At 44.1% G+C, this 21,613-nt stretch overlaps 3 protein-coding genes across 10 annotated transcripts in view; 1 reads left to right on the forward strand and 2 right to left on the reverse strand.

Moving 5' to 3' along the window:
* The window catches only part of GGA3 (golgi associated, gamma adaptin ear containing, ARF binding protein 3), a 31,531-nt gene extending 30,180 nt beyond the window's left edge, over window positions 1–1,351 (reverse strand). For 4 of the 6 annotated variants that reach the window (XM_083728779.1, XM_083728778.1, XM_083728775.1 and 1 more), the window contains exon 1: window positions 643–1,351. Coding sequence is in view for 4 of the 6 variants with exons in the window: in XM_083728775.1 (XP_083584901.1) it covers window positions 643–682 (40 nt within the window). In the remaining 2 variants the exon portion in view is untranslated. Of the gene's footprint in view, window positions 1–438; window positions 608–642 lie in introns of those variants that run through there. The other 2 variants (XM_083728772.1, XM_083728774.1) reach the window with 2 other exon arrangements.
* A 38-nt stretch (window positions 1,352–1,389) lies between these two features.
* On the forward strand, window positions 1,390–7,400 carry MRPS7 (mitochondrial ribosomal protein S7). Its single transcript, XM_083728786.1, has 5 exons — window positions 1,390–1,548; window positions 2,875–3,066; window positions 3,824–3,887; window positions 4,430–4,597; window positions 6,959–7,400. The coding sequence occupies exons 1-5, from the start codon at window positions 1,472–1,474 to the stop codon at window positions 7,178–7,180; spliced, it is 723 nt and encodes a 240-aa protein (XP_083584912.1). The 5' UTR covers window positions 1,390–1,471; the 3' UTR covers window positions 7,181–7,400.
* Window positions 7,401–8,229: 829 nt separating this feature from the next.
* On the reverse strand, window positions 8,230–20,838 carry MIF4GD (MIF4G domain containing). 3 transcript variants are annotated; one of them, XM_083728788.1, is made up of 6 exons: window positions 20,348–20,838; window positions 15,374–15,509; window positions 13,774–13,883; window positions 12,369–12,524; window positions 11,381–11,473; window positions 8,230–10,685 (listed from the first exon to the last, which is right to left on the reverse strand). In XM_083728788.1, the coding sequence occupies exons 2-6, from the start codon at window positions 15,453–15,455 to the stop codon at window positions 10,458–10,460; spliced, it is 669 nt and encodes a 222-aa protein (XP_083584914.1). In that variant the 5' UTR covers window positions 15,456–15,509; window positions 20,348–20,838; the 3' UTR covers window positions 8,230–10,457. The 3 variants fall into 3 exon arrangements, with proteins under 3 accessions (XP_083584914.1, XP_083584913.1, XP_083584915.1); XM_083728787.1 differs by having other exon boundaries at window positions 20,684–20,836; XM_083728789.1 differs by lacking the exon at window positions 20,348–20,838 and adding an exon at window positions 15,841–16,174.
* Between the last annotated feature and the right edge of the window lie 775 nt (window positions 20,839–21,613).

The raw sequence follows: 21,613 nt of genomic DNA on the forward strand, positions 1-21,613 counted from the left end.
GGGAACTGGGTGCCCAACAACATCTGGATGCCCACAGGTTTCCCACTCCTGGCATAAAGCGGGCAATGGGAATTGGAAGCACTGGGCACAAATCTATAGCCAGGACGGACTAGGTGAGCAAAAAGGTAAGAGGCACAGATTTGGACAGAGGCAGGTGACAGCCACAGGCAGGGCGGACCAACACAGCCATGACCAGCAGGGTCTTCTTTGACCTCTAATAACTGTGTAGAAAACGAAATGTTGGCCGGACCAATACGTCAAGAAAAGCTGCACCATCCTATTTCCCCTCTCCGATAGTTAGGGGCACAGAAGACGCCCTTTGAGTCTGGCCCTTCTGGTTTTAGCCCTACATCCTCTGCCCTAGGTGTCCCCCCCCCCAAAAAAAAACCCTACATCTCTGCCCCACCACCGCCCCCCTCTTTCCTTCTCCCCATCTACCTCCAGACCTTCCCTTTGGGGTGTCATTGCCTCTAAGGAGATCCAAGCATCCCTCACACCCCACCATTCCCCACACCCCGGGCTCCGGGTGGGGCTGTCTCCTGCACCCCGGCCCCGGGGGGAGGAGAGGAGGGCCATTCTACCAGCGTCCGTCCCCCCCACCCCCCTTGCTCGGCGGAAGGGGAGAGGACGCGGGTTACTCACTCAGCCAGGACTCCAGGCTTTCCCCTTCCGCCTCCGCCATGTTGCCGGCCGGCCTGGAGACTCCGCCCCGCGCTCAGGCGACGCCACAGCCCGGCCGGGCCCGGCCCCTGCGGGGGAAGGAAAGGAGAGGATCTGCGCCTCCACCTCCTCCTGCAAGGGCTAATGCTCAGGCTCTCGTTGTTATTTTACTGAGCAGGAGATCGGCTCGATTTAAAAACACCCATCAGCTTAATAAATCATTGCTGTTGTTCAATCATCGTGACCCTTGTTGCTGTTTACTCCCCTTTCCGACTTTTCGGGTCACCTCAAAAGAGCTTTCAAAAATGTGTGGGGACATTCCCCCTCCCCGAAAAATATCCATGTCAGAACTCTCTTATTTCAAGTGCAGTATAAAGAATTCCCATTGCGCTGCAGAGCTGCAATATTCTGCAACAAGATGCAGCCTTTTAGAACAGCCCATCAATGGCACCGGAGCACAAAATTCCTGTTTCTCACGCCTGTCGCACTGCCTGCACAGTCTTCGTTTCTTTAATCTAGCAATACGTTGAATTTAGCGGGGTCGGCATTGGTTTTGCACAGTGAACTATACAGCGAGATCAGTTTCTGAGCCTTTGCGCGAGGCAGGGGCAGCCTGTTTACGCCGCCTGAAGAAGAACCGAATAAAGCTTGCGCAACGTTAAGGAAATAACAACAGCGTGGCTTCCTGACTGTCTTTTTCTTGCAAAAAGCTTCTATGCAAGAAGCCTGCCAGGCGTGCAAAGCAAAGCGACATTTTTTTCAGGCGGTAGCTTTCGACAGCCCTGGGTGGGGTCCTGAGGAGAGAAGCAAAATGGCTGCGTCCATGGTGGAGAAGCTCGGGGCAGCGAGGCAGCGGCTGTGCGGCTCCTGGAAGGTCTGGTTGCCCGGGTAAGAGAAACGGGGGACCGACGGGGTGGGAGAGGCTCCGGGAGAGCGGCTGGGAGGATTTGGATCGATCTTGTGGAATGCAGATTGCTCGTATGTGAGAACTGAGCTCGCACCCTGTTATCACTCCCTAGACTAGAGCATCCTGGGTTACCCTTGCTGCGCCTCCAATGAGTCGCAGTATTGGGGAGAGATTTGTCTAACAAATATGTCTAGTTGAGAGAATCAACTGCAATACGGAGCGGCAGGATAGAACGGCAGATAGCATGCCCTTTAAAAGTACACCCGTGTTTATGGTCCACGCCTCCTAGGAGAACAAGAAATCTCATTTGAAAGAAAAGCTTTATAGAAACCAAGAGAATATGTGCATGTATTGACACTCTATGCCCGTTTAAAATGTGGCTCTTTTTTGGGGGGGTGTTACTGGGTTGTTGTTTTTATTTTGATTATATATATGTATGTAGGGAGAGAGAGAGAGAGAGAGTTTTTTATGTTGATATTTTCTGTGAACCACCCTGAGACCTCCGGGTATAGGGTGGTATATAATTTTTTGTTTTTAGGTCTTGTCTTTTATATAGCTCAGATCTGTTAATTCACAATACTGTTGAGTTTTCATTGTGAAAACAGCCCTCCCAAAGTTGACTTCTGTATTTTCAATTGGCATGTTTATGTGACTTGCTATCAGAAGAGTTGTTTGTGGTGGACCTGCCATGTCCCTCTTTAGGAAAGAAAGGGAATAATTTTGTACGTTATCCACATCTGCATACTAATATGATAGATGTTGGGATATGGGTGAGCACTGCAGGGTCTTTTGGACTGGAGTATCTGGGGCACATTATTCAAGCCAACAACATTGACTAGCAAAAACCTGAATCATAGAATTGTAGAGTGGGAAGGAAATTTCTCATTTTGTCAGGGCCTAGAATTCTGCTTAGCCCAAGATGCCACCAACTAACAAAACAAAAACAAAAAACTGTATAATTTCCTTAGTGTAGTACTCACTCAAGATATGTCAGATCAGTGTGAAATGTACCAATGAGAACTATTTCCCTCTTACTCCATACTAGCATTGTGACATGGAGTTTAATCTGTCAAAAACGTTCATAGAATGGGTTGAAAAAAGCTGCTTGTAACTACATTCTAGCTATCCTGACAATGAATATGAAACCGAACTGTCTGATCCTATGTAGAAGCAGGTGTATCTAAGCCCAATGGATTTGGGTTACAGAATTGGATATGGGAATAGGATTTGCATGCAGAATAGTTTCACTTCTTCAGATTGAAAATATTTGTGTAACATTCTTTTTCTGCTTTTCATATCCTTTGTAGGCTGACTCAGGTCAGATGGAGCCGATACAGTCCTGTTTATCTTGAACCAGAAGTGAACAAAGAAGTGTATCATAAACTTCCAGAACAAATATCAGATGAGGAAAAAGCCAAATTGGAACTCAAAAAAGTCAGACCTATAAAAGCCACCGCTTCCAATGTCACCAGCTCTGTATTCTATGATCCATTGATCAGGTTTGAATGTTGCTATATTTGAGTGAATCTAGTCCTTTTGTCTATGTCTATCACTTAACAAAGAAATCTAATTGATTTCATAGAGTAATGTAGTTGGCCAAAGTATATTGGATAGTTGAAATAGCCAGGGAGTACAGCATTGTTATCAAAATGTCCTAAAGTACTGGGGCTTAATGGGTAGTGATTTATTATAAAATAGACCAGTCTGGAATACTCCTGCTGGCTGCTGTTGGACACAGGATGCTAGGTCTGAACTGTGTTCTGACTTTGACGGTTCTGACTTTCTTTGCCAGTTAGGGCTATAGGCTGTGTGTACTGGTTTGCTTTCATCACCAAGTACCACCATGTGGGGAAGAAAGATTTGGCACCTTTACCAGAGGGCATTGTGGGGAAGCAGAAACAGAGATGTGCTGGGTTGAAGAACCACCCATTCCAGATGTCACTATCTGTTTCTGAATTGGGTGCTGCTGCCACCCATCAGCAGCCACATGCCTGCATGATGCCCTGTTGTGATGTAGAAGTAAGAATATTGTGTAACAGCACTCAGTGGCAGAAGCAGCAAACTGCCACCGATCTCTTAATCTTCCTCTCTAGGAATGTGCCAGCTGGATCGAAGGCATATAATGAGAAACTGATACTTTCCCCAAAAAACTCCATAAATGTTGGAATGCTTGGTCAGTGTAATGACAAAGTTTCATTGCAGGGATCTTATGCTGTGGTGCTGATAACAGGAATGCCGTTTGTTTTCTCATTACAGCAAATTCACTAGCATGATGATGAAGGGAGGAAATAAAATTTTGGCCCGAAATATCATAAATCAGGTAAGTTAACTTCTCAGGTTTCTGCTACTTTTCTCCACCCCCACATTAATGTCAATGTTGCAAAGAGTATTCCCATTTTAAAGGCCATATATAGAAAGTCCCTTCCTTAGTCCTTTCATCCTTGTTCTCATTTTCTGCATCTCCACAGCTCTTGAATCTCCCTCCTGTTAGAGGCCTTGCAAACAGAATGACAAATCTGTCACAGATTATATGTAACTTCTGTCATTCCTTATGGAAAGGGGAAGTGCTGTAGGTCTGCAGTTATTGTTGAAATTTGTTTTTCAGCCTTAAATTCAGACCAGGAACTTTCAGCTTTCTTTAAGGGCCCTTGGGTTAGTTATAACATTTTTGAAAAATTGCAGAAAATGTCTGCTAGTGGCTCTGAGGCTTGAGAGTGTCTGGGCCAGATTTCCAGTAGTCATGAAGGAATTTTATTTATTTATAAATTGAACTCTTGACTGAAGGCAAGGGTAACATGCTGGGGTTGTTTCAATATTATTGCTAATGGAGTTTTTCACAAGCGGTTTTCCCCCTCAATTAAGACTTTAGAAGCAATCAAGAGGAAGCAGCTTGAGAAGTACCATAAAGCGGAAGAGAAGGAAAAAGAAAACATTGAGTGCAATCCATATACTATCTTCCACCAGGCACTGAGCAACTGCCAGCCTGTCATTGGGCTGATGACTGTCCAGAAAGGAGGCAAAAACTACCAGGTAAGCAAGAAACTAAAACTATGGTGATATGATGATCTACTGCAGGCAAGAGGAACCTTCGGCCTCCAGATGTTGTTCAACTACAACTCCTGTCATCCCTTATGATAGGCTATGCATGTTGGGGTTGATGGAAGTTGTTCAGCAACATCTGGAGGGCAAAAAGGTTCCTCATGCTTAATCTAAAGCAGCCCTGGATTGTTGGCTTATCTTTCATCACCAAGTACCACCATGTGGGGAAGAAAGATTTGGCACCTTTACCAGAGGGCATTGTGGGGAAGCAGAAACATAGATGTGCTGGGTTGAAGAACCACCCATTCCAGATGTCACTATCTGTTTCTGAATTGGGTGCTGCTGCCACCCATCAGCAGCCACATGCCTGCATGATGCCCTGTTGTGATGTAGAAGTAAGAATATTGTGTAACAGCACTCAGTGGCAGAAGCAGCAAACTGCCACCGATCTCTTAATCTTCCTCTCTAGGAATATGCGTGTGATATTTTACTGTATTTTTGGTTTTTATGGAAGCCGCCCAGAGTGGCTGGGGAGGCCCAGCCAGATGGGCGGGGTATAGATAATAATAAATAATAATTATTATTATTATTATTATTATTATTATTATTATTATTATTATTATTATTATTTTCCCCAAGGTAGAACCATTCCTATCATTAAGTATCCATAGCAGTCCACAGTTCCAGGGACTTCAACTTCCACCCATGTAGCCTCAGTTTCGGACTTTGCTCTGTTGCAGTTGGCAGTGAAACAATATAAACTTTATTACTTGTGCTGGTTTCATTTATTTTGATAGGAACATTCTATAGCATAATCTGCCCCTTGGTATTTTTCTTTTGAATCGCTTTGAAACTTGTATTATGTGATCTCCAGCGACCTGTAATATCCTGCCTATATGTGAACTTGAAACTTCTTGAGAACATCAGGTTTTAGTTTGAAAAGCTTAAAAGGTTGCTGAAAAAATATTGGAAATGGGTTCTGAAAGGTTCAGCAACCAGAGGGTACAAGATAGGGACAGAAACCAATAAGCAGAGTGGAGTGGCCTCCTCTAGGAGCTCACTTGCTGTGTTATTAAAGGACTATTGTTAGCTATTTTATTTAATATTTTATTTATTAACACTAGGAGCAGGGAAGGTGCTTGCAGGATTTTCTGCCTCAAGTGCCACAATAACTTGGTTGGCCTGGGGTACTATATAATTTGATTTTGTGGGGAGGGTAGGCCAGCCCCACTGAGTGCCTTCAAACCATTTCTTGTTTTGCAACTTTTGCTCGCCAACTTGGCAGCCTTTATTTTCCCGCTGAAGTTGTTATCTAAAATTATCCAAAAGTTTTGCAAGTCAAATAAACATACTCAGGGTACTTAATTCCAGTTACAGATAGGTAGCCGTGTTGGTCTGCCATAGTCAAAACAAAAAAAATCCTTCCAGTAGCACCTTAAAGACCAACTAAGTTAGTTCTTGGTATGAGCTTTCGTGTGCATGCACACTTCTTCAGATACACTGAAACAGAAGTCACCAGACCCTTCTATATAGTGAGAAGGTGGGGAGGGGTATTACTCAGAAGGGTGGTGGGAATGGGTGATTGACAAACAGGCCAAACCTTACGCCAAAGAATAAACGGACATAAATCTGACATCAGATAGCTGTGATGAGCCTGTTGACGACTCTTAACGACTGCAATAGGTCTTACAGGAAAAAGCAAGGGGTGAGAAGGTGAAAAATGGCTTTGTCATGTATAATGAGATAAGAATCCAATGTCTTTGTTCAGACCAGGTCTCTCCATGGTTTTATGTTTGGTGATAAGTTGCAATTCAGCAGCTTCTCTTTCCAGTCTATTTCTGAAATTCCTTTGTAGTAAAACAGCTACTTTGAGATCTTGTATAGAATGTCCTGGGAGATTGAAGTGTTCTCCTACTGGTTTCCCTGTCTTGTGATTTCTGATGTCAGATTTATGTCCGTTTATTCTTTGGCGTAAGGTTTGGCCTGTTTGTCAATCACCCATTCCCACCACCCTTCTGAGTAATACCCCTCCCCACCTTCTCACTATATAGAAGGGTCTGGTGACTTCTGTTTCAGTGTATCTGAAGAAGTGTGCATGCACAGGAAAGCTCATACCAAGAACTAACTTAGTTGGTCTTTAAGGTGCTACTGGAAGGATTTTTTTTTGTTCAGGGTACTTAAGTGCTCCTAATTCTGTGCTAAATAAATTCTATTTATTTTAGATTTTATACCACCCTTCATCATAAGATCTCAGGGTGGCTCGCAGAACAGAATACAGGATAAAAACAGTATAAATTCAGTATAAAGTTATGTTAATCTCTGATGGGGTTTGTTTGTTTTTGCCTCTTGCAGGTCCCAACCCCTTTGTCAGACAACCGCCGACGCTTTTTAGCCATGAAGTGGCTGCTCAGGGAATGCAGGGAAAATAAACACAGGCGGACATTTATGCACCAAAAGCTTTCCGAAGAGCTTCTGGCTGCCTTCAGCAATGAAGGACCTATCATAAAGAAAAAGCATGAGTTGCACAAGATAGCAGAGTCTAACCGAGCCTTTGCTCACTACCGGTGGTGGTAGAGAATGGCAGCTGCCGCATGTGAGATCTGAGACTTTGCTACAAGACAAGGAAGGGAAATATATCCCATATGCCTTCCTTTGCATAGCACCAGCCTGGAAGGGCGATAATCCGGTTTCTCAACTGGCTCTTTGAAAAAAGAAACAACCTGAAGAAAATCTTAGCCGAAATAAAATGCCTCATTTTTCTGACTTGCATAAATTAAAAATCCTGTTTACTCCATTTTCAGGTGACCTTGTCAGTACTGGGTCCTGTGTATATGCATCTTGGTTTCTCTAGTCTCTTTTGAGACAGAGGGTTTTGTTCACAATACAGAATGACCTAGTTAGCATCAAAGCAGTCTTCAGGGGGATTGTAAAAGAGGTTACATTTCCGTACTCCTCAGCAGTGGCTTTTGGCAGCATGATAGGCTGAAATAGAACCAGGCTGAAAATTAAGTTGTAAAAGATTGAAACTACATCCTGGTCTTCTCCCTGTATGTCTCGTGAATGGTCTTTCTCTACAGTGCCTTTGTGCCATTGGTTAGTCGACACTGGCATGTGAGAATGAACGAACAACTAGGTTAGAACTGATCTCACTTAAAGTGTGCTTAACTTCAATATGTGGTATGGATAGCTTTCCTTTGGCTTGATTCACACATGCCTATTTGTCACATGCTTAAAAGTTTTATTTGCAGTATCTTACCTAACATGGCCCATAGAATTATGTGAGCCATCATTTGATGTTGCAGTCATCAAATAATGAACATACATGAGAGAACAGCCCTTAGAGGAAGCCATTTCCAAAGAACAGCCTCTGTATACATCATAAAGCATCCTTGCAAATAAATTCACAAAAGTTAGCTCCCCCCCTTTTTTTTTACTAGCTCCCCTGACTCCATAATACATATTCTGACCTAGAAAAAAGAAAGCGAAAGAACCAACTTTGATAAAAACCTCTGCACGGTCACCTAGAGACAATTCTTGTTTGCCATAAGCAACTAGACAAGTGATTATTTATAACTCTGCTATTAAACAGCTTTCTGTTTGATGGATGGCAACGAGAGACTATATGCAGAAATGTAAAATGTTTATTTTTAAAAGTTCCAAAGAGAACCAGTCTTAACAAATTTACAATACTGTTGTTCAAAGTCACTGTTGTATAAAAGTTACAAAATCAGTTTCTAGCTACATGTTCCCAAGGGAATAATTCTGCTGTGGAGTGAGGCTTTCGAACAGTGTTGGCTTCACACCTCCTGCAGGGAGAAGGCACTGCCTTTAGCTGTTAGCTACACCTGAGCTGGCCAGCACTTGGGAAGAAAGGAGTAAGAGCATATTGAGGGCTGCAGGTTAGAAAGCAATTGAGCACCCTTCTCCTGCAGCTACGGAAGAATCAATATACTCATGAAAGCATCCTGTTAGAAAAGAAAGTGCTGGTTAAGTGTCAGGGTTTGGACCCTGGCATGCTGTTTCAAAATTATTAAGCAGCACACATGGAGCCAATAACTGGGCACCAATCTTTACAATACAATACAATACACCACAGTCATGAATTTGTCCCCTGACCTCAGGAGAGCATTGTGTACATAATAAGAGCCCTGTTGGATCAGATCACAATCCTATCCAGTCCAGAATTCTGTTCCCATGTGCGGCCAATTGGCTGCCTATGCAAAGCCCATAAGCAGGAAATGATCACGATAGCACTCTCCCCTCTTGTATTCCTCTGCAATTGATATTCAGAGGCAATAAATAGCCATTATGGCTAGTAACCACTGACAGCTTTACCATGAATGAGTCTAATCCCTTCTTAAATACATCCAGGTTGGCACATCTTTGGGTAGGGAATTCCGTAATTTATGTACTGTGTGAAGGAAGGCTTCATTTTGTCTGTCCTGCCTCTCATACCCTTTAGTTTCTTTGGGTGACCCTGGGTTGTAGTATTACGTAGCCTCTTTAAGAATCCAAAACCCCAAGCAAATTTAACAGGGCTGTTATTATGCAGCCAATAAGCAGAGAGAAAGACTGCCCTTCTCCCGATCCTAAATATATTTTCTTGCAAATAAGGCCCCTTGATTTTGATAGCATATACTTCCACGCTAAGTGAGACGCAATCAACCCAGCAAAGGCCTCCTGGGGTTGTCTTATTTCAGACTGCCGGTTGGGGGTGACATGACTTTATGTTCTTCAAAAAACACCTTGCTTTTGCAATGCTAGCATGGCAAAGAGAAGGGTTCCAGGCTTGCCCTGCCATGCTACTTTGTGTGTTCAGGGAGGGGTAGTCTAACTGCATCAGGGAGCATTTTAAAGCAGTACAGTTCTGAACCACCTATCAATGAAATCGGTGTTATACACCGAGAATTGTCGCTTCCAGGTGTATTGTTGTTTTCCTATGACAAAGGAAAGGGAATAAAGCAGCCGCACTTTTCAAATTGCACCATTGTTTGCGAGAACAATGCATACTGTTTTTAATACTAATCTGTCACAAAAGTATTTCCACCCCTGCGTGCATGCTAGAAGTGAAAAATCTGCCTTTAAAAAAACACAAGGAATAGGACAAAAAGAGAAAGTCTCTGTTGCAGGTTGTTAATAGAACTAGTACCTGAACGAGCCACTTTTCTTTGATTTCAGAACAGTGGTAAAGTTTCTGATATCCCTCGTGCCTCATAGTGACTGCATGTAATCAGAGAGCAAACGAGGCTCCTGAAAGCATCCAAAATGGGTTTACAAGGCAGGAAATTGAAATGCCATGCTTGGGCTTTGATTGCAGAATCACCTCAACCAAAGGGCAAACAGAACAGCTATGGAACAGAGCATAAAATAACAAACTGCCACATGCTGCAGAGGGAGACAGATTCTTAGGCTTAGTGTGCTTTTGGAGTAAATAATGTTATCACCAGGCTGGTTTTAAACCATAGCCTTTTTTTGTTTTAAGGCTGAATACATTAAAATTAGCATATACAAGTAAGCTCGGAGAGAACTACCCTGTGTCAAATGTCAGTCCAGCTTGCGGCAGTGATTAATACAGGTTCCTATTTAGTGCAACACGATGGGAGCGGCAGTGGCAGAATGCGACCCTTTTCTCCTCTCCCAGCTCCCCAAATTCAGCCAGCGCAAAAGATCTATTGAGGGAGCAAGTTATACATTCTATATACAAAAAGTGCTAGGGTTCGGGTGGAGGGGAGGGAAGTATTAAAAATAATTGCAGCTTTGTTGTTATGTGAAGTTTGCTGGTGCAAAGGTTCAGAGTGGAAATTCAAACTCTGGCTTTGGGCAGCATGAGCCAGGGTGAGCAACTGGCTGCTCAGTCTGCAACCTCACTATAATAGTACTTCTGGGCTGCATCTGTCATTTTCCAGTCGGCAGCCCGGAACTCAATGATCTCAAGCAAGAGTAGCTGGGAAAGGGAGGTAAGGCCCTCCTGCAGGAGAAAACCGTCTCGCAGGAGGGAAAAAAGCTCATCCATCCTCTGGGTGTTCATCTTCTCAAGTTGTTCACCAATGCGGTGTAGCTGCAAGACCAGACAGTCCACCTTAATGGAAGGAAATGAAAATGCTTCTGTTAAGAATCGGAGTAGTTGGGTAAAGGGGGTGGGGAGGGGAGTGTGTGCTGCACAGAAATGTCTCATGTTAGCATCTTGGCACTAAATCAGAAGAGAAGGGAAAAAATAAAGTAGGCTGCTAAACCAAACCTTGGGCTGCTGTTTTTTTGTGATTTACTGCATTTTGGTTGTGTTCTTTAGATGTGTTTTTATTTCTTGTCTATGACTACTTTTGTTATATTTGTAATTAACTATTGTTTTTGTCCTGCAAGATGCCTTGAGCATGGTTTTAATTATGGAGAGGCAGCATGCAAATAAAATGATGGTTGGGTGGATGCAGTATTTTTTCCCTTAAAAAAAATATTTAGGGGTACTCTCACTTTGACTCAAGGAAATCACCATTTTATCGTTCAAATCGGGGGAAATATATTCAGTAAATGGACAAAAGTATAAAGATTCACAAAATGTTTAGGGGGATGCGCCCCCCCCCCCGAAAAAAGCACTGGGTGGATGTGTGTATAAACTAGCCTACTATAGAAAGGGAAAATTTGCATTCATTGCTCCAGGCTGAAAAAAGATTCCCACTCCTGGCCTAAAAGTTGCCCACCTTCCAATCCTCTTTCCCAGGTGTGTTCTCACAGGACAGCAACCTGCTTTTGTCCCCACTGTGCCCTGAGAATACTCACCTCTTCCTCTTTCCGCAGGCTTTCTGGCTGCGCCAGTCGGAACAGGCAGTCGTAAACTGGGTTCACCAGTGCCATCATGGGCATGTTATTGACCTGTGAAATAGGCAGGGTGCACTTGTCAACTATCGCTCAGAATCATTACGGAATTGTTAGAGAGCCCCTCCCTGTGTTCGTGTCTTTAAAATCCCAGGAAGGTAGCTGTACGTGCTAAGTGTTTTGAAACAAGAACAACCAAGAGCATCTGTGGCATCTTAAGAAAACTGTCACAAATGCACAGCCTAGAGCCCTTTTGCATCAGATGCATGATTCCTTGACATCCCATCAGATGTCAAGGAAATAAACAACCATCCGACTTTTAGAAGACATCTGAAGGCAACTCTGTTTAGGGAAGTTTTAAATGTTTGAAGTTTTATTCAGTTTTTTATGTTCGGTTGAAAGCCGCTCAGAGTGGCTGGGGAAACCCAGCCAGATGGGCGGGGTAGAAATAATATTATTATTAAAATTATTATAACAGGAAGGACCAAACTGCAAGGACCCCCATGGCAGGCTGCTTCTAAAAGCTGTCCTGCTGCTACATCATGCTAGACCATGAACCTTTCGGACTGCAAGAGGAATTTCTGTACAAGTGTCAAATGCAAAGAAAACCTAGTTGCACTCATTTGAATTAAGGCCTCCTGCAGCTGCCCCAGTCATTTCAGCTGAGTGCCCCAGATGTGGAATGCTTTTCTCACAGAGGTTGCCAGGCACTCACCTTATCATCCTTTGGGTGCCAGGCAAATGCCTTTTTATTTCCCCCAAGTATTTTAGATGCACGTTTAATTCCGTTCAATGTTTTATGCTGCTTTTTTCAACCTTGCTGGATTGAATGGCAGCATTAAAACAAAAACAAAAAACAACCCTAAACACAATCACATTCCCTCATTATGAGAGCAGCGCATGAACTAGCCCCAGGTCTGGATAATACACCAGTTCTGAAGTTTGGTCTTACCCTCAGGTAGTCAAAGATGTTACAGATAAAAGTGACATAGCAGATCCAGGCCTGGAGGGAGCGGGCTCGCAGTTCATCTCGGTCTTTATACTCCTGCTGAAGTCGGTTGAGGAGCCCCCGCCGAAAGACACTCTGGCCCACCTGTTTGCTCTCCGCCTGTGACAAAGGCAAAGAGGTGAAGCGCCAGAAGGATGCTGTGGGCAATCTCAGCTGTGGCAGCAGGCTGTCTGGGCTTATCTCTCTCTCTCTTTCTCTTCCTCTCTCATGCTTCAAAACACACCACCGTGCAGAAAAAGTTCTGGCACGATGAAGCAGGAGCCTATAGGTGCAAAAAAGTTCAGAGGGGAGGCAAAACTGAGACAGGTCACTAATGGGAGTTTTGCTCACCACGTCTGGTCTGGAGTTGAAGGGATAGATTCACCTTCTTGCCCTCTCACAGCTGGGCTGGGCACCCAAAATATTCAGCAGGGCAGGCCAAACCAAGCTCCATCTGCAGGAAAGGAAGCATGGCTGGTGGTAGAGCCAAAGTGAACAGCATGCACATCTAGAATGGCTTTTATGCAACCTACAGGCTCCTTCTGTATATCCCTAACAGATATATATACACACACATATATATGCTTATGTATGTGTGTGTATACACACATGCACAAGTTTCCCCGCAGCCTCTCCACTATGTTTTCTTGGGAAAGTTCCCCAGCCCTCTGGACTTGTAGAAAATTTTATTTCATGTTGGGTTCTTGCTTTAACAAAAAATCAATAATGATGCAGTAATGTCGCTTCCCTCTGATCTCACCCACCTACGTCTCATCCTTGCACCAACCATGCTGGAGATACAAAACAAGAAAAGCAAAAGAGAGGACAGGAACATCTAAACAAAAACTGGCTAGGAGATGGTGAGATGCATTTTTTAAATCACTTGCAGCAATTTTGGCCTCCCCCTGCAAGACCACTTCGATCATCTGGAAACTTTACCAATGGCACCACACCCTACAAAGTATCACGGGGGGGGGGGTGATCCCAAGAGGGTGAATTTCTACTGCTGCCCCAACGTTTTTGAATACCTTCCCTCTGCCATATATGAAGCATCATCAGTTATTCGCTTCAGATGTCTAGTAAAGATGTATCTTCTCATGCATGCTTTCACTGCTCTGTAAGATTGGATCCTTATATCTGGATTTCTGTTTTTATTGCATTTTTTATTTTGTTTTTTGTTTATTTGTTTCTTATACATGGCTTAGATTTTTTTTTTAAAAAATTGTTTAGAAATACTTTTAAATAAAACAGTGTACATGAATAGTATGTTATTTATATGCAAATAAAATTTCCAGAATAGTTGCATATGGTGAACAGCTGTGCTGTGAAAACTACCAGTTTCCAAAACATGGCATGCTCATTCTCCCACCTGGATGATGGTGTAGCAGATGCGCCCGGCCTCTTTGCTGAACACAGAGTCTTTGAGGGACTGGTCCACAATTACGTTGGCAACCTTCTCCAGATCTACACTGCTGGGGTCTGCAGAAGAAGTGTAACACTATCAGTGCTGCCTCAAAACAAGCATATCTTTGCATCATTCTGTATGTTTAAAATTGTACAATAACCACGGGGTTCCTTCTTTTTTGCTGGATATTTTATTTATGGATCAAAACTGTCTCTGTAGGAAAGGTGGTGTTTGCAAACCTTTCTGCATCACAAATCTTCTGGAAGGAAGAGTGATATCTGCTATTCCGTTTTAAAGGCAGGAGAAATCTAAGGCCAAGAGGTGACATGCCTGAGCTGTGTCATATCTGCCCCCACAAATTTAATCCACTTTTAAACTGCCTAAACTGCCACTGATCCCAACAAAGCAAACATCAGGACCCGTAGTTCCATAAAGAGCTTAGTCATTCTAATGAAGTATTTTCAGCATTCTCATTATATTACATTCCTAGGATACTTTGGAAGAAACTGTGACCTCACAGGTAGGCAAAAAGGTGTCCTCCAGGTGTTGGAATATGGCTCCTATTCGTCCCACCTTGCATAGCCAAAGGTCAGGGATGGTGGCGGGAAGCAACAGAAGTTGGAGAAGGCTGCTCTATAGCACTGCAAGTCAGGAGCCATCTAAGGACAATGGGCTGTCTCAATAGTAGAATCTTACATATATCAGTCCAGCTTCTTATTCTGCTTTCTCTGCTGCAGGCTGAATTGGGACAGCCATGCACATGGCTTATCAGAGTATAGCATTTTGTAGCTTACGTTACAAATCTACCTGAACTCACCTGTAGTCAAGGGTGCAGCAGCAAACATTATCTACCCAAACGTTTAAATCTGTTATCAGTAATATCTGATGCACTATCTGTTTGAAGGCTAGATATTAAATGGACATACAGTACAGAGTTCTAGTGTTACGAGAGGGGGAGAAAAACTTCTCTATCCACTTTCTCAATACAGTGGTACCTCGGGTTAAGTACTTAATTCGTTCCGGAGGTCCGTTCTTAACCTGAAACTGTTCTTAACCTGAAGCACCACTTTAGCTAATGGGGCCTCCTGCTGCCACCGCGCCGCAGGAGCACGATTTCTGTTCTCATCCTGAAGCAAAGTTCTTAACCTGAGGTAATATTTCTGGGTTAGCGGAGTCTGTAACCTGAAGCGTATGTAACCTGAAGCGTACGTAACCCGAGGTACCACTGTATAGTGCATAATTTTATGATGTCTCCTCTCACTTGTCTTTCCTTGTTCCCCCCCCTTATTCATTTAAAAAGTCCCAGATGCTTCAAACGTGTCTCATAGCGGGAGTCGCACCATCCCTTTGATCATTTTGGCTCCCCTTTCCAAACCTGTTCTAACCCTGAAGAAGATTTTAAGGAATGGGCAATTCATATCAGAGCACACACAACCCTTCACAATGTTGATAGGCCCAAACAGCTCCAAATCTAGCAGTGAATTATGCTTGATTCACGGCAATGGGGAGGATGGACAGGGGGGAAAACAGGGAAGGGGGAGGGAGAAAAGGGAGAGATACTGACCTTTGAGGGCTGTTTTGAGTAGCTGCTGAATCTCTGCATCAAATGTGTGTATTTTATATTCTTCTTTGCCTGAGTCCCCCATCTCTTTCCCTGCTTCAGTGGCGACAGATCAGGGGAGCAGCTGAGTTAGTGGTAACTGCGGGGAGAGAAGCGATCAGGTACTGATTATCCCGGAAAGGGAAGGAGACGGTATAAGCCATGGCTTTTCAGATGCTCTCATTCTCCACTGAACAGGAAAATGGAACTGCCAGTTACACTGGAGTTCCTGAAATGAAACTACATTCCTCATAACAAAGAAAAAGTTGTTAGAATCTCCTCAGACAAGGATGGTACTTCTGCTTCCCTGCCTCACCCCCCACATTATCTCTGTTCTATCTACAAGGGTGTTGGGAATTTTTTTACTATTTCACCCTCTTAAGATTTAAGGAGGGAACGCCTTTGTTTTTGGCCAAAAAATCCAGGCTTACCTGCCCACCCTGTTCAGTGCCAAACCAAATTTAACAGCCACATCGCCCCCTGAATACTGAATAGACAACAGGCCAAACGCATCTTTGCTCACTCATCAGAATTCCGCAGCTGTGACATGTGTTTTCACTGCAATTGGGGAAAAGTGAGGTGACAAAACAAGGGATGTTTCCAGCGAAAACATATAGCACTCTGGGATCTATGCAAAAGGATGTGGGGTGGGAATGCAGAAGAGGAAACAATTGTGCTCCTTTCCCACTGGGTTCCCAGTTAGTTTCTGTCACTCCAAAGGTCTTTGGCTTTACTTCAAGTGGCTAGTCCTCTGCAACTCTTAGCCCTTGGTTATATCTCATAACTCCTCCTTGTTCTCAGTATTCAATCTCATCTGTCACTCACCCCTTCTGATGGGGATTGCCCATGCACAAAGCACAACAGGATCAGGGACACTATTTTAGTAGAGAGGAACACATACAGGTTAGTTAGTAGGTGTTAGGGACAAGATTAAGCATGTCCAAAGGCCTGCTCTTGCAAAACATTCATGACGATATGACAAGTGAGCAGAATTTTTTTAAAGCATTCGTTATGCATATTTTCTATAATTTAATAATAGCTATGTACATTTATGGTTATTTGTTTTTTCCATATGTCTGCCACATTTTCTTCAAGGAGCTCAAGGCATACATGGTTGTCTCCCTCTTCAATTAATCCCATAATAACTCTGGGAGGTAGGTTGGTCTGAGAGGCAGTGACCAGCCCAAAGTTTTGGTGATCAAGTGGAGATTTGATTCCTGGCCTCCCAGGTCCTAGTCTGACATTTTACCCAGTCTTTCTCAACTTTGGGTCCCCAGATGTTGTTTGACTACAACTCCCATCATCCCTGACCACTGGTTCCGCTAGCTAGGGGTGATGGGTGTTGTAGTCCAACAACATCTGGGAACCAAGAGGTTGAGAAAGGCTGCTCTAACTACTTCACCACACTGGCTCTTGCAAGCCTATTTTCATACAGTTTCCCATACAATACTAACAAGACCCAACCTGAACTGCTGATATCAGATAGGATCAAGGGCTTTTTGGTTGGTGCTGCTATATTATATTTGTAGTAGTAGTAGGCTTTAATCCTGCTCTTCAAAAAAAAAAAAAATCCCAGGGTGGCTTACAAAGAAACAACAGCAACAACATAATAAAGCAATAAAAACCACTCATCACATGATACAAACAGTAGAAACAAAAAGAAGAAATAAAAACTTCTTTAAAAAGATAAAGCAGATTAAAGCAGATATGAGGAAAGAAAAAGAAGAAGAATTAATTTCTACCCCACCTATCTGGCTGGGTTTCCCCAGCCACTCTAGGTGGCTTCCAACAAAATATTAAAAATACAATAAAACCAGACATTAAAAACTTCCCTAAACAGGACTGCCTTCATATGTCAGATAATTGTTTATTTCCTTGACATCTGATGGGAGGGCATTCCACAAGGCGGGTGCCACAACCGAGAAGGCCCTCTGCCTGGTTCCCTGTGATCTCACAGTGAGGGAACTACCAGAAGGCCCTCGGAGCTGGACCTCAGTGTCCAGGATGAACGATGGGGGTGGAAACGCTCCTTCGGGTATACTGGGCTGAGGCCATTTAGGACTTTAAACACTTTGAATTGTGCTCTGAAACGTACTGGGAGCCAATGTAGGTCTTTCAGGACCAGTGTAATATGGTCTCAGTGGCCGCTCCCAGTCACCAGTCTAGCTACCGCATTCTGGATTAATTATAGTTTCCGAGTCACCTTCAAAGGTAGCCTCACGTAGAGTCCGTTGCAGTAGTCCAAGCAGGAGATAACTAGAGAATGCTCCACTCTGGTGAGACAGTCTGCAGGCAGGTAGGAAACCCAGCCAGATATAAATAATAAGTTGTTGTTGTCATCAGCCTGCGTACCAGATGGAGCTGGTAGACAGCTGCCCTGGACACAGAATTGACCTGCGCCTCCATGGACAGCTGTGAGTCAATTGACTCCCAGGCTACACACCTGCTCCCTCAGGGGCACAGTGACCCCATTCAGAACCAGGAAGTCCTCCACACCCACCCACCCCCGTCCCCCCAAAATAGTACTTTTGTCTTGTCAGAATTCAACCTCAATTTGTTAGCCACCCATCCTCCAACCGCCTCCATTGGGAGGGAGCTTTCCATAACCTGGGCACCATTACTAAGGTCTTTCTCCCCAATAGTCGTTGGCTTTACCCCCAATGCCAGCGGGCATCCAAATAATGGCCTCTGTTGCATTATCTGTAGGCACATGCGGAGGCAGGAGGTCCTTCAAACTGGGAAGGACTTTAAATGTCAAAATGAACACTCTGAATTGAGCTGTAAATGGACAGGGAGCTTGTGCTAATCGATGAAGCACCAGCATGATGTGATTAAAACTGGCCCTGGTCCTAGTTAGCCATCTAGCAGTAAGTATCAGAATGTGTATCACACTGCAGCAGTCTAATCTGAAGGTTAACAGAGCACAGATTCCTCCCTCAAGGTAGGGTCACAGCTGGCGCAGTCAGCCAATCTGGCAAAAGGCATTCTCAGGCTCAAAGCCCACCAGGGACAAGGGCGACCCCAGACTATGAAATAGCTATAATAATGTTATCAGCATAGTGCAGGCACACCTTTTCTACTAAACGACAACAACGAAGGGATTCGTCCCTTTGGCATACATACAGTAATTCAGTGCCAGTTCCTTTGATATGCCTGCAAGTGACTTCTTGAACAAAATCCCTGTGTACATTTACTCACATAACTTCAGAGGGACTAAATCCTGCAAATTCACCCCTTTGGCTCCGGGAACATGTTTCAACTCTATAATTCACAGAAGGGTATCAGTACAGCTTCACTGTGACAATGTTCACATATAAAGGTTGCTTTTGTGAACTATAGCTTTTGTTCTCTTTTCTGATAGTCAGCTGCAAGTGTATAATGTCAGAATGCACTTTAGATGTGACCTGGCTACAGATATGGATACTCCTGAAATGTAAAGTCACGGTATGAGAGACCAAGTGGGGGATAGCAACTACTACTACTATTAAATTTCTATTTCTATACTGTTGTTAAACCCAGTGGCGTAGTGTGGGGGGTGCAAGGGGGCCGACCGCACCGGGCGCAACATCTGGGGGGGGCGCTAATCTAGTGGAAGAGACTCGAGTGCTAAAATCCACGGGTTAGGGGGCGCAAATTACTTGCCTTGCCCCGGGTGCTGACAACCCACGCTACGCCACTGGTTAAACCATGCTTGGGTTCCAGACTACTCCCATAATACTCATGTTTCTGCACATACCAGATCTGCCACACAAACATCTCTGTGCTTAGTTCATGGCAGTTATTACATGCAGAAGATAAACATTATCAGTGCTGCAAAGTTAATGATTTCTGTGCACAACAACTTGCCATCAACCATATGCAAACTCTCCTGAGTTTGCGTAGGTGCTGATTTGGCCACAAGGCCCCCTAGTTCAGTAAGAAAGCCCAGGAATAAATATCCAGGGGGAAAAAAAGAGGAAGGGGGGGAAAAAAGATCTTAGCGAGCAAGGACTAGGATATATTATCATACCAGCCTTTCTCAAAGTCATTCCCTCCAGATGATTTGGACTACAACTCCCATTCTTCCTGTATGCTAACTGCAATGCTAACTGGGGCTGAGTTGTAGTCCAAAACACCTGGAAGGCACCACATTGGAGAAGACTGGAACAGACCATGCTGGGAGAGGTAGTATAATGATCTGACTCAATATAAGGCACCTTTGTAGACATTATCTCAGCAAAGGTCTGGCAAGCAGTTATCCTGGATTACAGAGATTACAAATTAGATTGTTGTTGTTTGGCCTTGCCATTTTTGTCAGTTGTGGCAATTTCAATTGGATTTATTAAAAAAAATATGACAAGGAGATTCAAACCATGATCCCTTCCAAAGGCATATATAAGTCAGAATGGGATTGTTCATACTATAGCTGGCCAAAAACTCCTTTATGAGTCATGGAGATGTTCTGGCAATACCCTGAAAGGATTGTCAAGATTAGACGGGTGAGCACAGGCATGCCAGGTCACATTCCCTTCTACATTGCTGGAAGAGTTACATGCACAGCCCAACCGTGTGCACAGGTTTTACAGGGGCCAAAGATGTAAACCAGTCTAGGGACAGGAAGGGGACATATTTTGGGCACAAAACTTGCTGAAGACAAAGTTGTCTGACTATGTGCCACAACTACCTTTCAGCCTAACCTTTCTCACAGAGGTTGTGTGAGAATAAAATGGAAATTGGGGGAGGAAACCTATGTATGCCACTTTGAGCTCCCTGGAGGAAAAGTGGGATATAAACAGAATAAGAATAAGCATCTGAACTTGAACAGAGAAGGATCGCTTGTAAAATCCAGAAAGCCCAAGTCAGGAAGGCAAATGGGAGAGAAAATGCTCCACGCCCGTTAAGAAGCGGGCGTTTCTTTCTGAAACTAACAAGGAAGAGAGATTTTCAAATGTCACCAACCTGCTTTGTTTGGGGTTTTTTATGCCTCCACTTTCAGGACTGGAGTGAGGTGCATCTTTACGAGGGAACAGCAGCCCGCCCAGCCCAGCCCAGCCAGCTAATCAGCCCCCCCTCACCCTAATTCTTTTTGGTTTCTGGTTCGGGTCGGTGGAGGTAGATCAGGAAAAAGCCCACAGCCATGAAGAACAGCAGCAGGAGCAGGAAAGGCAGCAACTCAAGCATGGAGTGCAAATGCAGGATGGGCATCCTGCACCAATTCGACCCGCAACCAGCAAAATAAAAACAATAATATATATATTTTTAAAAAAATGCCCAGCTGCTGCTGCTCTCCCTTACTTTTCACCCGCTTTTGGTGTCAGGCGGAGACTCCTGGAAGACGAATTCTTTCCATTGCTTGCAAACCCGGAGGGTTTCCTCTTAGGTCATTTCCTAGCAGGCTGAGCCAAGCGGGAGGAGAGTTTGTGATCGGGAGGCGGCGGAGGCAGCGCCACCTGCTGGAAGGTTCTGAGCAGGGGTTGGAGGGAATCTTCCTGCCTGGTTTGTGAGGCGTTTTTTTTTTTAAATTAGTTTTTTTTAAATAAAGATTTTCCTGCATTGACAAATAAACAGGGGAAAGCACATGTCCTTTCAACTTTCACAGTTCGTTTACATGCAGTGTTGTATTTGTCGTTTCACGTGGAACCTGAGAAGCCCGCCAAGCAGGTGCAAAGCAGGTGTGAGGGACGGAGCCAGACGCAGAAATTAAATGGTGGCTCAGAGAGGGCAGAGTCTATTGCACCTCACGAGCCACACACATCGGTTGGACACTGTCACTGACTCTACACACACACACACACACACACACACACACACACACACACACACACGTTATTGCACCTCACGAGCCACACACATCGGTTGGACACTGTCACTGACTCTACACACACACACGTTATTCAAGGTGCACTCCTGAACGTATTTGGTTTTAAGCAGCTCCCTTGTGAACATGCCTGAATATTGGAGCCCTCCTCAGGCCCTTCTCTGTTGCTCCCGCCTTTTGGAAGTGAGGAGCTTGTTATGCATTTTGTGTGTTTGACTTGTATTTTTATGCTGTGAACCGCCCAAGATCTACGGATGAAGGGCGGTATACAAATTTAATAAATAACAATGATAACAAAGCAACGATTTCCAGCAGCAACATCCCCTGGGTGGGGGCTCCTTTTACACAGAGGTGTTTGCCTATGGTTGGCTCTGCTTAATTGTAGGTGCTCCAGTCAAGGCTTTATA

The sequence above is a fragment of the Podarcis gaigeae genome, assembly GCF_964106915.1.
Source record: "Podarcis gaigeae genome assembly, chromosome: 2".
Lineage (NCBI taxonomy): Eukaryota > Metazoa > Chordata > Lepidosauria > Squamata > Lacertidae > Podarcis > Podarcis gaigeae.

Excerpts from the sequence above, each read along its gene's own strand:
- MRPS7 (XM_083728786.1), top strand. The coding sequence starts at position 1,472 with ATGGCTGCGTCCATGGTGGAGAAGCTCGGGGCAGCGAGGCAGCGGCTG. Across the intron at positions 1,549-2,874 it reads TGGAAGGTCTGGTTGCCCGG|GCTGACTCAGGTCAGATGGA; the intron begins GTAAGAGAAACG and ends TATCCTTTGTAG. Across the intron at positions 3,888-4,429 it reads CCCGAAATATCATAAATCAG|ACTTTAGAAGCAATCAAGAG; the intron begins GTAAGTTAACTT and ends CCCTCAATTAAG.
- MIF4GD (XM_083728788.1), bottom strand. The coding sequence starts at position 15,455 with ATGGGGGACTCAGGCAAAGAAGAATATAAAATACACACATTTGATGCA. Across the intron at positions 11,474-12,368 it reads ACATCTTTGACTACCTGAGG|GTCAATAACATGCCCATGAT; the intron begins GTAAGACCAAAC and ends CCTATTTCACAG. Across the intron at positions 10,686-11,380 it reads GCCTGCGGAAAGAGGAAGAG|GTGGACTGTCTGGTCTTGCA; the intron begins GTGAGTATTCTC and ends CCTTCCATTAAG.